This window comes from Triplophysa dalaica, chromosome 4 (genome assembly GCF_015846415.1).
Source record: "Triplophysa dalaica isolate WHDGS20190420 chromosome 4, ASM1584641v1, whole genome shotgun sequence".
Lineage (NCBI taxonomy): Eukaryota > Metazoa > Chordata > Actinopteri > Cypriniformes > Nemacheilidae > Triplophysa > Triplophysa dalaica.
Genome location: NC_079545.1, coordinates 18,371,868 through 18,384,270, shown reverse-complemented (window position 1 = coordinate 18,384,270; position 12,403 = coordinate 18,371,868). Strand labels below are relative to the sequence as shown.

The following is a 12,403-nucleotide window of genomic DNA, read 5'->3' as shown; positions in this document are numbered from 1 at the left end:
GAACGCGTCAAGTATAAACGTCTCGTCCGTTTGGGGAGTGGCGCGTGCGGTCAGCGCAGGCTCGCGTAGCGGAGCGAGGCTCGTTTATAAACAGGCCTTTTAAAGATCTACTTTGTCCGCGCAACGATTTAAACAGACCTTTTAAATGACTATAGAGGGCAGATCTGTATTGAATTTGAAGTAGTAGGCTATTTTTGCACTTCTTATTCTGTAGAAACTTTGATTGTATGTAACTTTTTAATCTATGTGATTTAAGTGTTCAAATAAACAGCATGTGGTCCCTTGTGGAGTAAAGAATATATGAAGAGCTCTTTTCCAAAACGCTATAAATCCATTTTAATAGTTTTCATGAAAATAACATTATTTTACCTAGACCCATACATTTTGTCAATATTAAATTTATCCTGTTAAAATGGTCTGTTGGCTCAGTCTGAACATGTTAAACAATGATTGTTAAATGGAACAACAATATTGTCGATTATAAATTCAAATTTAATTTTTTTGGTTTATTTCTTTTTAAAAACAAACAAACAAGAGAACATGAAACATATGACATCAGGGACTCATACTATAAATGAATATAAATCAAATAATTGCAAATGCATGAAATAAATAACAGCCAAATAAAATAAATAGTAAGAAAACGAAATAGTAAAATAAAAGAAATAATTTCAATTTCATGTTTCAATATTTTCCACCAAATACAACAAATAATTTAGAAATAACACATACAAATACCACTAACGAGCGAATTCTGATTGGTCGAGAGGACATATTGCATTTAGGCTAAAAACAGGTTTGGGATTTATAGCGTTATTGAAAGAAACTGCATCTTGCAGTACATAAATATAGCAATTTGGCATGAAACATTGATGAAGCAGTGAATAGGTTTAGTACACAGCAAAATGTCATGACAAACTCATTTTTTTAAATTTGGCACTTAATACGTTTTGGAAAAGAGCTCTTCATATAATATCTGTGTAGCTGTAATCGTGTTGACAGTATCCACCAATATTAGTTCACAAGACTCCAAGAAATACGTAACAGTTGCAATGAAAGATTAAACATTTATTGAGAAAATATAGCTTTTTTAAGATATTACAAGTCATATGTACCCTCTAAGAATTTATTTTCAAGGCACTTCAAGGGTTTACAATTTCTTCATTAAGTTAAGCATCTCATAACTGGAGTAAATAACCACAAAACCAGCACAAACATTCATTTTTGTGAAACAAAAGAGCACAGACGAATGAATTTAAGTTTTGGTGATCTTTTCATTATATGGAGTACCAAGTTCACAGATGTGATTAAAACGATAACTTTGAGTAGAATTATTTGAAGAAAAATAATTAATGACTTGTGTATAACAATTATAGTAAGGGAGACTAATACTTTAAAATAAAAATATGAAAGCTAATGGAAATACATCACGAGATTCAGGATACAAACATTCAAACCAACAATTAAGTCTTATAATATAAAGAAAACATCTTGACCTCAAAGCAAAGTTCGTACAGCTACTCAGCAGATTTAAATATGATCAGCTTATAATAAGACCAGGAATGTTTGTGAAACTACAAATGATATGTGGGGTATGATGTTTGAGGCGATTTAAGTACATTCGGGGAGGGTTAATTTTCATTGGCTAAAACAGATATGTCAAGACTTAGCAGTTAGCAATTGGACATTACAGTAAAGTGAAATATTCCTCCTTGACTTGTTCTTTGCAGAAAGACAAAGAACAAAGACAAAGAGGTTTTCAAAAATGCTTCCACAGAGCAGGGCCAAACTTTGGCTAAATGTTTAAAGCAGTACATTCAAAATATGATTACAGTATTCACTGCACATTTTACTGTATCTGTGCATGTAATATTCAGTGCAGTGATATGATGAGGAAAGGCAAAAAGCAAATTCAGCTGGAGAACAAAGACCATTAAACAGACAGAAAAAGACTAGATGACCTTGTTCACAGGCTCTTTCATTCATTCTGTTGGAGGAGAAACTGCATATTTGTTTTGGAGCTTGGGCCACTATCAATTTTCAGTAATAATTTGAGAAACAAAATTAACTCCCAAAAATTAGCTTAAAGGCACAACATTTAAATTTTTCGCAAATCCAGTTTTGTTCATGCGATTACTTACATTATCCCAACAATGTTTGAATCCAAAGAAATTAGCAATTTTAACCAGCGTAATGTCCCTTCTCATTGTGTATTGTGTATACACTTTTACTGCCTTTGAGAGCATCAGTGTGTTCAAATTCATGTGCGATGCATAAACCGAATGTAATAACACATTTAAGTACCGCAAGAGGCTTTTAAAAGCAGTACTGTGGAGTCACTCTCGCAATGCTTTGAGATATTCAACAACTGTTCTGTGCAGCTCTGCAATCAGTCGAACATACATGGCAAAACAGTGATTCTCAATAAAAAAATGTGGAACCGTTGCACCACATTATAACGTAACGGCCATAAATCTTCATGTTCAGGCCACGCCTGTGTTACTCTTTTCCATCTTCTAGCGGCGAAATTTACGTATTGTGCCTTTAATTAAATAAAATTTCCTTAAGACAATGAAATTCTACCTCTTAACAGTTTTAATAAAACATACTTGGTTGACCTTTGACAAACAACATATAATTGAGAAAATAACAAAGGTGCAAAGACAGTGACCCGTCACATACAAAATACAAACTTTTGGAGGTCTAAAAGTATTGTATAATTACTAGTAACAATTAATTTAATCTAACTTCAGAATTCATAGACAGAACTTTGCCCATTACCTTCATTCAAAGCCAGTGTATATGATTATTTTAAAGATACCTTAAGAACGGAATGTAATATTATTAGGTTGAGACGTTATCTTACAGGTTTTAGAGAACCATAAAAGCAGCTCAAATGGATTTTAGAATGATTATATAATATCCTCCATTTCAAGGTTTTAAAGCTGTCATTAGGGAAACTCTGTTACTGTATTTATAAGGTGCTGAGATACTATTGAATTTGAAGGAATATGACCAAAATGTGCAAATTTAAGTGTTTGTTTGGGTGTATGTGTAAATTATGATGTCGTGATTGTTTCGGAGTATGTGTCTGTGTAACCTTAAGGCGGTTTCAGAGTGGGTTTGGTTGCAGCTGAACTTGTTGGAATCACACCAGTAGCAAGGAATATGATAACCAGAACAATGACAAGGACGATCACAACAATAAGCACAATCAATTTCACATTCTTCCACCAGTAAGCACGAGCAACCTTCTGTGAGGTCTGTTTGAAGTTTTGGGCCTAAGAAACAGAAGAACATTTCCTTTTCAATAAATAATGCCAAACACATTTGCTAACATTAATGTGTGTAACTACACACTAAACTACACACATACAAGTGTATGGAACACTTTTGTAGTAAAACATGTATCAGACTTTAATATGTGGCAAGAATAGTTGTATAAAGACACACCCCAGCCTGCAGGTCTTCAGATTTCCCCATCAGATCATCAAGCCTTTCTCCACGAGCCAGGATCCGATCCACATTCTGGGTCATAATATCTTTTACCCCATCCACTTGAGACTGTAGAGCTTTAACTCGATCCACCTCCTGGGCAGCTTCCACATCTATCTGGTCCTGCGCTCGGAAGAATTATAATGAAAAATAGCACTGGTCATATAGAGGATTATGCAAAACACCTACATAACTGTCCATTAGACACTCTGCAGGCAATGGAAATCAAACAATGAAAATATAATTTCATTGTGGAAAAAGAGTTTGAGTCGCATTATCATCTGACTTATAAATATCCATTCTAGCATTCAGTTGATCAAAAACTTTGAATAGGCTTCCCAATACAAGATTAATTTAAATGTGTACATCTTTGTTGTAAGTGTATACAAACTATACAAATAGAGAAATGTTTAATAGGGACATTTACATTTAAATAATCTGAAGATAATTATTTAAAATGATTTTGTATGCTGCTTTCTATAATATAGCAACACCCATGTGTATATTAAAATAACAAAATCCTTTACTTCCCTTTAACAAAGAAATACTAGTATGTAATAAATGATTCCCAATCATGATCAGACTATGTACAGTTCTCAGTATCATTTTAAGATGCTGAAGATAGATGTGACATATAATGTGTGACAAACACACTGATAACACATAGAACAACAAATAGAAGATGTTTTAACATATTGAGCATATGAGAAATAAGCTCACTTATCACCTTTAAGCTCTCTTGTGCTGCTGATACTTCATAAACAAAAGGTGTTACCAGGAAACTAAAGGCAATAGTACGTCACTCCCTGTGAATGGCTACAATGGCTGTGTTTGTGTCACAAGGTCTGCTGAATGGCAGAAAGCTATTAGGTAACACTGCATACCAAGAGCACAAGGTAACTATTGTGGCAAAATGGTCACATGCAATATTATTTATGACAACAGACTTATATGAAATACAGGTGAGATTTTGTTAACTGCCTTTTCTAAACTTGACTTCATAAAAAGTATGTTCAGTGCTTATGCAACACGCATGTGCAACCTTTTATTCTCGCCAACAACTTCAAATCGTGTGCATCAATGATAGGGCATCAATAAGTGATAGCTTTTTCTTTTGGATTATATGTTCATGTTCTTAATTAAACCACAAGTTCAGGATTTGTAACTGTACTGTGTATTGCAGTGATGACAAAAGCAAACGTTGGGTGACAGTTGATCAACTTAAGCAACCCAACAAGAGGATCTAACACTTATATTTCACTTCTACAGTCAATGGACGTGTGACGTGATCAGCACTTCTGCTTACTGATGCATCTAATTGTTAAAACATATCTTAAAATTCGATTATTTAATAGATGTAAAACTGAACAGTCGGATTTTTTTCAGTTTGGCAAACAAATTAGATGTTTTTGTTAAGGCAAATTCAATCCAACTGTGTAAACAAATCTTAAATTTTTTACGCAAATTAAATGAAGGTTATGGTTGAAACAACACATTAAGCAAGAAAATGTGTTTAAAATAAGTGCTTTTACTGCTCGTCGTACGGACAACAGGAACTTTAAGCATAACTTGAAAAACAAGCTTCGCCCCTTTTTCAGATTTTCAGCCCACATCACAAACTTAACACTGAAGACAAATACTAACCTGCTCGTCGAAACTTTATTTTGCCCGACAACACTAAGAATATCATGATTTACAAACGAAGAGATGAAAATGAAGAAGTTTACAGCGAAGTTAGTTAGTTTAAATTTACTCGAGGTAAGTGAGGCAAGATAGATACTTGATGCACCTGACTGATCATCGATGTTTTTGTCACTTACCGTACTATTCGGATCAACGACCCCCATGACTCCGTTTCTGGTGGTTTGAATTTAGTCCTCGATAAAAGATGGCACGTTATTCTTTAAACTTAAAATATCCGCTCGGTTTCTTTGAATGACCGACAATGCAGTCGCAACACTTCCTGGTCTGTACTTTTCTCCTCTTCCTTCAGCAGCGCATAACCTGTGGCCCTCGTCGGTACCGCCCACAAAAGCAGCCGCCGTCAGGGGGCGCAACATGACGCGCGCACAGCTGCCTCCCATCAACATTTTTCTCCTCAGGTATGAGAGGATTGTTCTCGCTAGACAAAAACACGCCTCTGAGTCACGGCGACTAGATGACATTATTAATGGTAACACAATGAAAATTTAATCCTTCACAACTATTATTTGAGTCAGGCTGGTATTTTCATGTACGCTTTTCCACCCAACATGGGTCTCCGACTGATAAAAAAGACTACTTTTCTTCCACCAAGGCATTAACTGATCCCACTTTAAAGCCTCTTGCACATAATGTATTCTTCCTGGCATTCACAAATGACATCATACTGTAAACAAAAGCCACACAATGAAAACTAAACATCAAACAGTAAACAATGATTTAGCAAATACTTCGTATTATTTTGAATATGCACATTTTTTTCTCATATCATATTAAAATAAAATAAAAAGTGACTGACAACAGTGGTTAAATTTTTACTTTTAATGAGGTCGGAGAAACAATCGTGTCTAAAACAAGTTATCAAAACAGGGCAATCCTGAAAATCTTGTTTACATTTTACACTCCCAGGCATTTTCTGGCACAGACTTTAATCACATTTTTAAGTTACACAGAACATTTCTATGGTAGTTTTCTGTACATTTTAACATGATTCTAAAAAACACTAATTTCTAGACCGTTGTTTCTGACTGACATGTGGTTTACATATAAAATTTTTAAAAAACATCCAGGATATATCATACAAATAAGATATTTTGTTTAAAAAAACAATTTTAATGGCCTTGTTTAATGATGATATCAGTCATGCCATCAATCTTTTGCAGCTCCAAGTTCTGTTGATGGAGAGAACAACTTTTAGATTTATGAAATGAATTTTACAATTACGATTATTATGCATCTAAATAAGTGGTAGCCAAGACTAAATTCAAACAGCATTCAAATAATAATAATTTAACATAGAATATTCTAGTACAAACTCAAACAGCATTCACCTTCTCATTAGCCAGGTGCAGAAGGGCCACAAAGGCCAGGGGTACTGAGAGATTGGTGGCCATGGTGGAAGGGAGTCTGAAGGGAATGAAATAATGTAGGTATTATGTACCATTAACCATTGGAGCTGAACATTGATACATAATGCAAAAAAAACTACCTTTGTACAAGATTCCTGATAGATTGACTGAATGATTTTTCACCAGGTACTTCTGTTGTCTCCTCATTTTGTACCTCCTATAAACAGAAAGAAACAGGCTAGTCAATCAACTAAATCTGTAATACTAAAAAGAAAACAATTCAGTATGCAAAGGGTAACTTCAAATAAAATGCATTAAATGTCATATAAATGGTCTTAAGTAGCGTTTCTTAATGATTGTCAACGCAACCCTCCTCCTGCTCTGCATATTTTGTGTGTTTCTCTTATTCCTTTCAGAGGTTTGTTCAATACGACCGTAAGTGCCCCGGAAAGTAAACATTACATTGCAATGATTCCACTTCGAAAGGAGCATATGTAAGATTTGAAGGGCATTAAAGCGCACAAGACGTTTGCAAATCTCACGATTACATTTAAATCTAATCTAATCTAATCTAAAAAATAACCCTTGACATTTCTGTTGTAAGGTTTATCTGTGTGTGAAGAAGCTGCAGGTAGTGGTGTAGCGCAATCTGTGTGCTTAAACTTCAGCTGATTTCGTGTACGCAGGGTAGTGAGCAATGAACACTGTCTAGGGACGTCATTCAAAACACAGTTTGTTCTTGTAGCGCTCTTCTAATGAGCTGGCGATTTGAATCGGGTGCGTGAAACAAGAGAGAAATGCATAATATTCCGATCGGTTGGTCTCGAGGACCAGGGTTAAGAACCGCTGGTCTGAAGTGGTTGGCTATAGGTTTGCAAAGCAATCCACAATAGAAATATGTTTATATTCGTGAAAACACCCCAGTCAATAGTGGGATTCAGAGTGCATTGACACACGTAGAGAAGATAACACTAGAGACAGAAGACGGCAAACCTTGGCTGTTTTTTCCGAAGTTTCTGTTAAAAGACTCCACATGGAGGTCTTCAGCTTCTTCATGTCCATTTTCTTGGCCATCTTAGCGTAGTTTATCTCAATTATGTTAACCTAGCATGAGGATTTAAAAAATGAATAAAGTTAAGATTCCTCCTCACATTTCTAAATGGGTAATGAAGTAATTAAAACTAACTCATCTAACCTTATGAGGCTCAGGAACAAGACAGTCATCTCCATATGTAGAGATGTCATCTGTGTCTAGAGAGAAAGGGTTCGGTCTATCTGTTTGAGAGTCATCAGATCCTCCAAATCCTTCAGCATCCTCGCTGTCTCCTTCCTATTGACACATTGTGTCACCTGTCAATATCTACTTTTATTCATGCTTTAAATAGATGGTCCCTATGACCACTTATGAAATGTCACAGTACTGTTTGGTTTACCTGAAGACCAGGGCAGAAGTTGGCTGTGTCGTTGGGGTTATTGTAATCATACTCTCCTATTTCCTCATTCAGCTCACCTGATAATCTCTTTTTACCTTCTGCACTGAGCTGTGTGAATGCAAAATTGAAAAATTAGCAACAGTGCAAGACATCTCATGTACAGAATAAGAATGACAATGCAGATGATGTATTATCACACAAAATCAATTTGGAAAATATCCATGTACTTACTGTGTTAGAGGGTTTGAGGCTAAGTTGTGAGAGGTTACTGGGAGGATACTGGAAGTCTGCTGGAAGTGTGGTTTTCTTATTGCTGCTGTTTAGAGCAGACTTACTAATAGTAGTTGCTGACTGGAAAAATATAATTGTGATATAGTAACTGTTACTTTCATTAAAGGGATTCGATTAAATCACAGTATTATACTCACAGAAAATGAATGTTAAAGTATTGAAAAGTATTGTTTTCCACAAAATTATCATAGCAATTTTTGAATAGGTACCCTATTCACCACTGCAGACCCATGTTGTTGTTAATAAACTGTGTGTTTTATAGGAAAACATTCATTATCACTTGAATAATCCTTAATCTTTATCTTTAATTTGAACAATTGTATTTTATGCCATATCTATACACTTTGCACACAATATTATTATAGCACATAAATTCTATGGACTATTTTTAAGGTGTTTTTCCATAACTTGACTGACTGCATCCACTATGAACTGTAATTTTAACTAAGTATTAATTAAAATTATCTTACTGCGTTCAACAGAAGAGACAGCATTCAGGTTTAAAACATAAGCTTGAGTGAGATTTTTGTTTGTTAAAGGCAGTTTAAAGTATTTAAGAAAGAAACAGGAACTTACTCTAGTTGTCTTAAAGTAATTATGAAAGTGGATATCTTCTTTAAAGTCAATAACCAGTGGATTTTTTGGAGCTCGCTTCCGAGGTTCTTTGTCTGGTTTGTGATCCTCTAGTTAAGATAAAATATAAAATAGCATGAGATATTGTACAGTCAAAAGATGTGGAATAGATTACACATCTTTATACACTTGCTACAGTAGACAAAATAAACAGATTCAAAAACCTTATGAACTATTCTCTATTTTATAAAGTGGAAATTTAAGCAGCACAAGTAAAATGTAAAATAACAAAAACGCTAAATACGGGAATGCTTTTTCATAGCTTACGTTTATGCCCAGGTTTGAAAAGCCAGTAGCCCGGTCCAACCCAGGTAGCCATTGTCCTGGGGCTGAAGTACGAGTATTCCCTTGGCTGATCAGACAACTGCAGACACATGGTAGCAATATCTACCTCCCTGATTGGAACAACACCTCTAAACACAACATTAACACAATCGTGAATGACATACAAACACATACAAAGAGAACAACTCAAAGGTGAGTAAATGAATACATTTTCAATTTTTTAGGTGAAGTATCTCTTTAAGGCCAAACATGATAGTCTTTTCAATAGGAATATTAGATAAAAATTATTTTACACATTAAACCACATCAATTTGCACAGTACAAGTTAACAATAGAAGCTTGATGACATAAGAAGGAGCAAATAAATTAGTGCAATACATTTCACAAGTACTAACCGTCCTTTTTCAGGGCTCTTTGAGCAAGCTTCTCTGTGTTCTTTATACTCTTCAGAGTCTCCCGGTCTCCCCTCATCCACATCTGCATCAAAATGATCCCCGAAATCTGGACCCTCATCCTCTTCCTGCTCAATATCAGCATTGACATCGAATGCATGCTCCCCCTGCTTCATCTTCTCAAGTATCTGATTGAGGTTTGTTGTCTACAATATGACAAACAAGAATGATCAAATCAACATCATACATTTAACACATTATAAAACATCTCATTACTGTCAAAGGCTAAAAAGATCATACTTGCTCAGGCGTCCATCTAGTGAAAGAGAATTCCTGTAAGGATGGACAAATGGGTCTATCTTCTAGTGTCTTCAAATGAGCTGTGAAAATTAAAGACATGAATCAATGCATCCTCAAGACATTTAGTTTGGTTGTTAAAGCCAAATAATCATAACACACAAACCAATAGAACACAACAGCAGAATAATGCTGAGTGAAGTAAAGGGTGGACTGAACCTGACTCAAAACTTAACGTAATGTACAAAGACCGTACCTGTGAACGGTGAGATGGGAACCTGTTGATGAGGCATCTGAACCGGAGATAGCTGTGACTTCAGCAAGGTCATATGTGAAGGAAAGCGCAGCTCACAGCGGCTGTCCTCGCTGAATAACACAGAGAGGAACACACCTGCTGTACTGTTCTCATCAAAGGAAGCAGCCATACGCTGGAACATAGGGTCCACCTGCACAGAGGATGTTTGAAATCAGTTTTTGATACATTCTCAAGTGTAAAATACAAATTCATACCTAAAAATAAAATATGCAGTTTATTTTATATCACTGAATTATTCTGTAAGTACAGTAATTACACCTATTCACTTTTTTCCAATCCTGCCATTTACCTCACATTTCATCTCAGATTCAGAAAGGTTGATGTTACTGAGGTTCTGCTCCACTGTCTTTTTCTGAGGTCGTTTCTTAGTTGTCTGCTTGGTAGCCACCTGTTCTCCCTGTCCAGCCTCCTCCAACTCAGCCCCTTCATCCCCATCCTGACCTGGATTGACATGATATTTTATTATGAGTTTGTAAGGTCGTGGGAAGGTGTGACATATCCGACACATAACTTTGGTCCTAACCCTCTCTGAAAAATCCAAAAGTTTCCCATAGGTCAAGACACATTGACATGCCTTGGACAATTACTCACTCTCTTTAGGTTTGGTTTCCGAGCCCAACCCTCCCAGAACTCTGTAAGCATCAGCATGTACTGCATCCACTCTCACAGCATAAATTTTCGTGCTAGCATCCAGGGTGCCAGCTGCCACCTAAAGTAACGCAACAGAATTGTTAGCAACAGTGCATGCAAACTTGTGATGGGAAATATAAGGGAGTTTTCACCTTGAAGTTGAGCTCGGAGTCTTTCTGCTTGAGAATGTCTGCCATGTAATCGATGAGGTGCAGACCAAATGCATTCTTTGTGGTGATTTTCTGCAAAACAATGTCAGTGAGTTATTTAACATTTAATTCACAACACACTAATAATCATAACCTTCAGATCTCCATTGACTGTTACACCTAACTCACATTTTCAGTGGAGAGCTTGATGCAGGTTGAGTAATGTTCAGAGATCTGCGCAGATGACAGCTTTGGTACTGCAGCAGGGGTGGCTGTAGAACTTCAGAAAGAAAAAAGGTTTTGAATGGGATGGATTACGTAAACACAGCATTTGTGCACCAACTTTGGTTTTTAATTTACCTGTGGCTACCGGCCTCGTTGATGGACGAATCATTCACCCCATGAAGATCGATTACTTTAGACCTGCGTCTCTGGCGTCTCTCTTGTTCGTCATCGTTTCCCTGGATATTGTCGAGGAGAGGTGTGCTGGTGGCCGACAGAGCTGCTTTGTTTACTATGGCTGGAGAGGACCACTGCCGAGGACGGGATACCGGCGTACTAAATCCACTCATAGTGACTGCAAATGCAGAGTAATGTTACTTTGTTGAGCAACTATAGACCATCAAGACAGCGTTTACATTGTGCTTTCAGCTGCATGTCACACTAGGCCTCTTTAAAAGCATTAATAATGTAAACAACTTTACATAATGCTTATTTTCATTCAAATTAGTTAATTATGCGCATATCTGCTATATACACATTATGTTTCGAGCAAATGTTTAAATCCGAAAAGACATTTTACAAATACTAAAAATACACAAACGCTAGTTACGTTAGCACGCGTTTGACAATGCAACAGGCCAAACAACAAACTGTAGTTTTAAAGCATATTAAAGGAGATTCTGATGAAATAAAAACAACTTGCATGAAATTACCTGAGTTAAATGAGGATCTTTCCGTAAAATAACGCCGTTGAGTCTTATGATGTTCTCTGCCTGTTTAGACGTCCATTTGAAAATTAGCGCCGAACGGTTACGTACGTCATGGATGATGTCATACGTACAAACGTAAAGTCCCGACATGAACAAAACCATTTAGCGTTATTTCTTTTTCATTAAAAACAATCCATACACTTGTTTTTTCAAAATGTGTTTTTTTAAGTTGTACACTGTGTGTCAGCTAGGTTTTTAGTTTCAACAAATTTAACTTACATATCAAGTATTAGGTTACATGTTAAATGTTGTTACAGCCAGAATTATATTATTATGACAGTAAAGGAAATTCATTTTCTTTCAATTCGACTAGTATATTTAGGAAGTATTCTCGTAATTTGGGATTTATAAAAAATATAAATAGACAGCTTCCTTTCAAGTGCTGACGGAAGTGCATGAACATTTCTTGTGTTCCCCTAGATGGCAGTAAAGTCGCAGAC

At 36.0% G+C, this 12,403-nt stretch overlaps 2 protein-coding genes across 2 annotated transcripts; both read right to left on the bottom strand.

Annotated features, from left to right (window-relative positions):
- Nucleotides 1-1,047: 1,047 nt before the first annotated feature.
- On the bottom strand, nucleotides 1,048-5,497 carry vamp8 (vesicle-associated membrane protein 8 (endobrevin)). Its single transcript, XM_056746873.1, has 3 exons — nucleotides 5,316-5,497; nucleotides 3,454-3,618; nucleotides 1,048-3,281 (listed from the first exon to the last, which is right to left on the bottom strand). The coding sequence occupies exons 1-3, from the start codon at nucleotides 5,340-5,342 to the stop codon at nucleotides 3,102-3,104; spliced, it is 372 nt and encodes a 123-aa protein (XP_056602851.1). The 5' UTR covers nucleotides 5,343-5,497; the 3' UTR covers nucleotides 1,048-3,101.
- Nucleotides 5,498-6,003: 506 nt separating this feature from the next.
- ncaph (non-SMC condensin I complex, subunit H) lies at nucleotides 6,004-12,056 on the bottom strand. The gene is made up of 18 exons (XM_056746872.1): nucleotides 11,907-12,056; nucleotides 11,332-11,548; nucleotides 11,161-11,251; nucleotides 10,975-11,064; nucleotides 10,784-10,901; nucleotides 10,482-10,633; nucleotides 10,133-10,322; nucleotides 9,880-9,959; nucleotides 9,583-9,785; nucleotides 9,170-9,315; nucleotides 8,846-8,952; nucleotides 8,210-8,329; nucleotides 7,979-8,086; nucleotides 7,741-7,875; nucleotides 7,539-7,649; nucleotides 6,686-6,762; nucleotides 6,528-6,603; nucleotides 6,004-6,368 (listed from the first exon to the last, which is right to left on the bottom strand). The coding sequence occupies exons 2-18, from the start codon at nucleotides 11,541-11,543 to the stop codon at nucleotides 6,309-6,311; spliced, it is 2,076 nt and encodes a 691-aa protein (XP_056602850.1). The 5' UTR covers nucleotides 11,544-11,548; nucleotides 11,907-12,056; the 3' UTR covers nucleotides 6,004-6,308.
- Nucleotides 12,057-12,403: the final 347 nt, after the last annotated feature.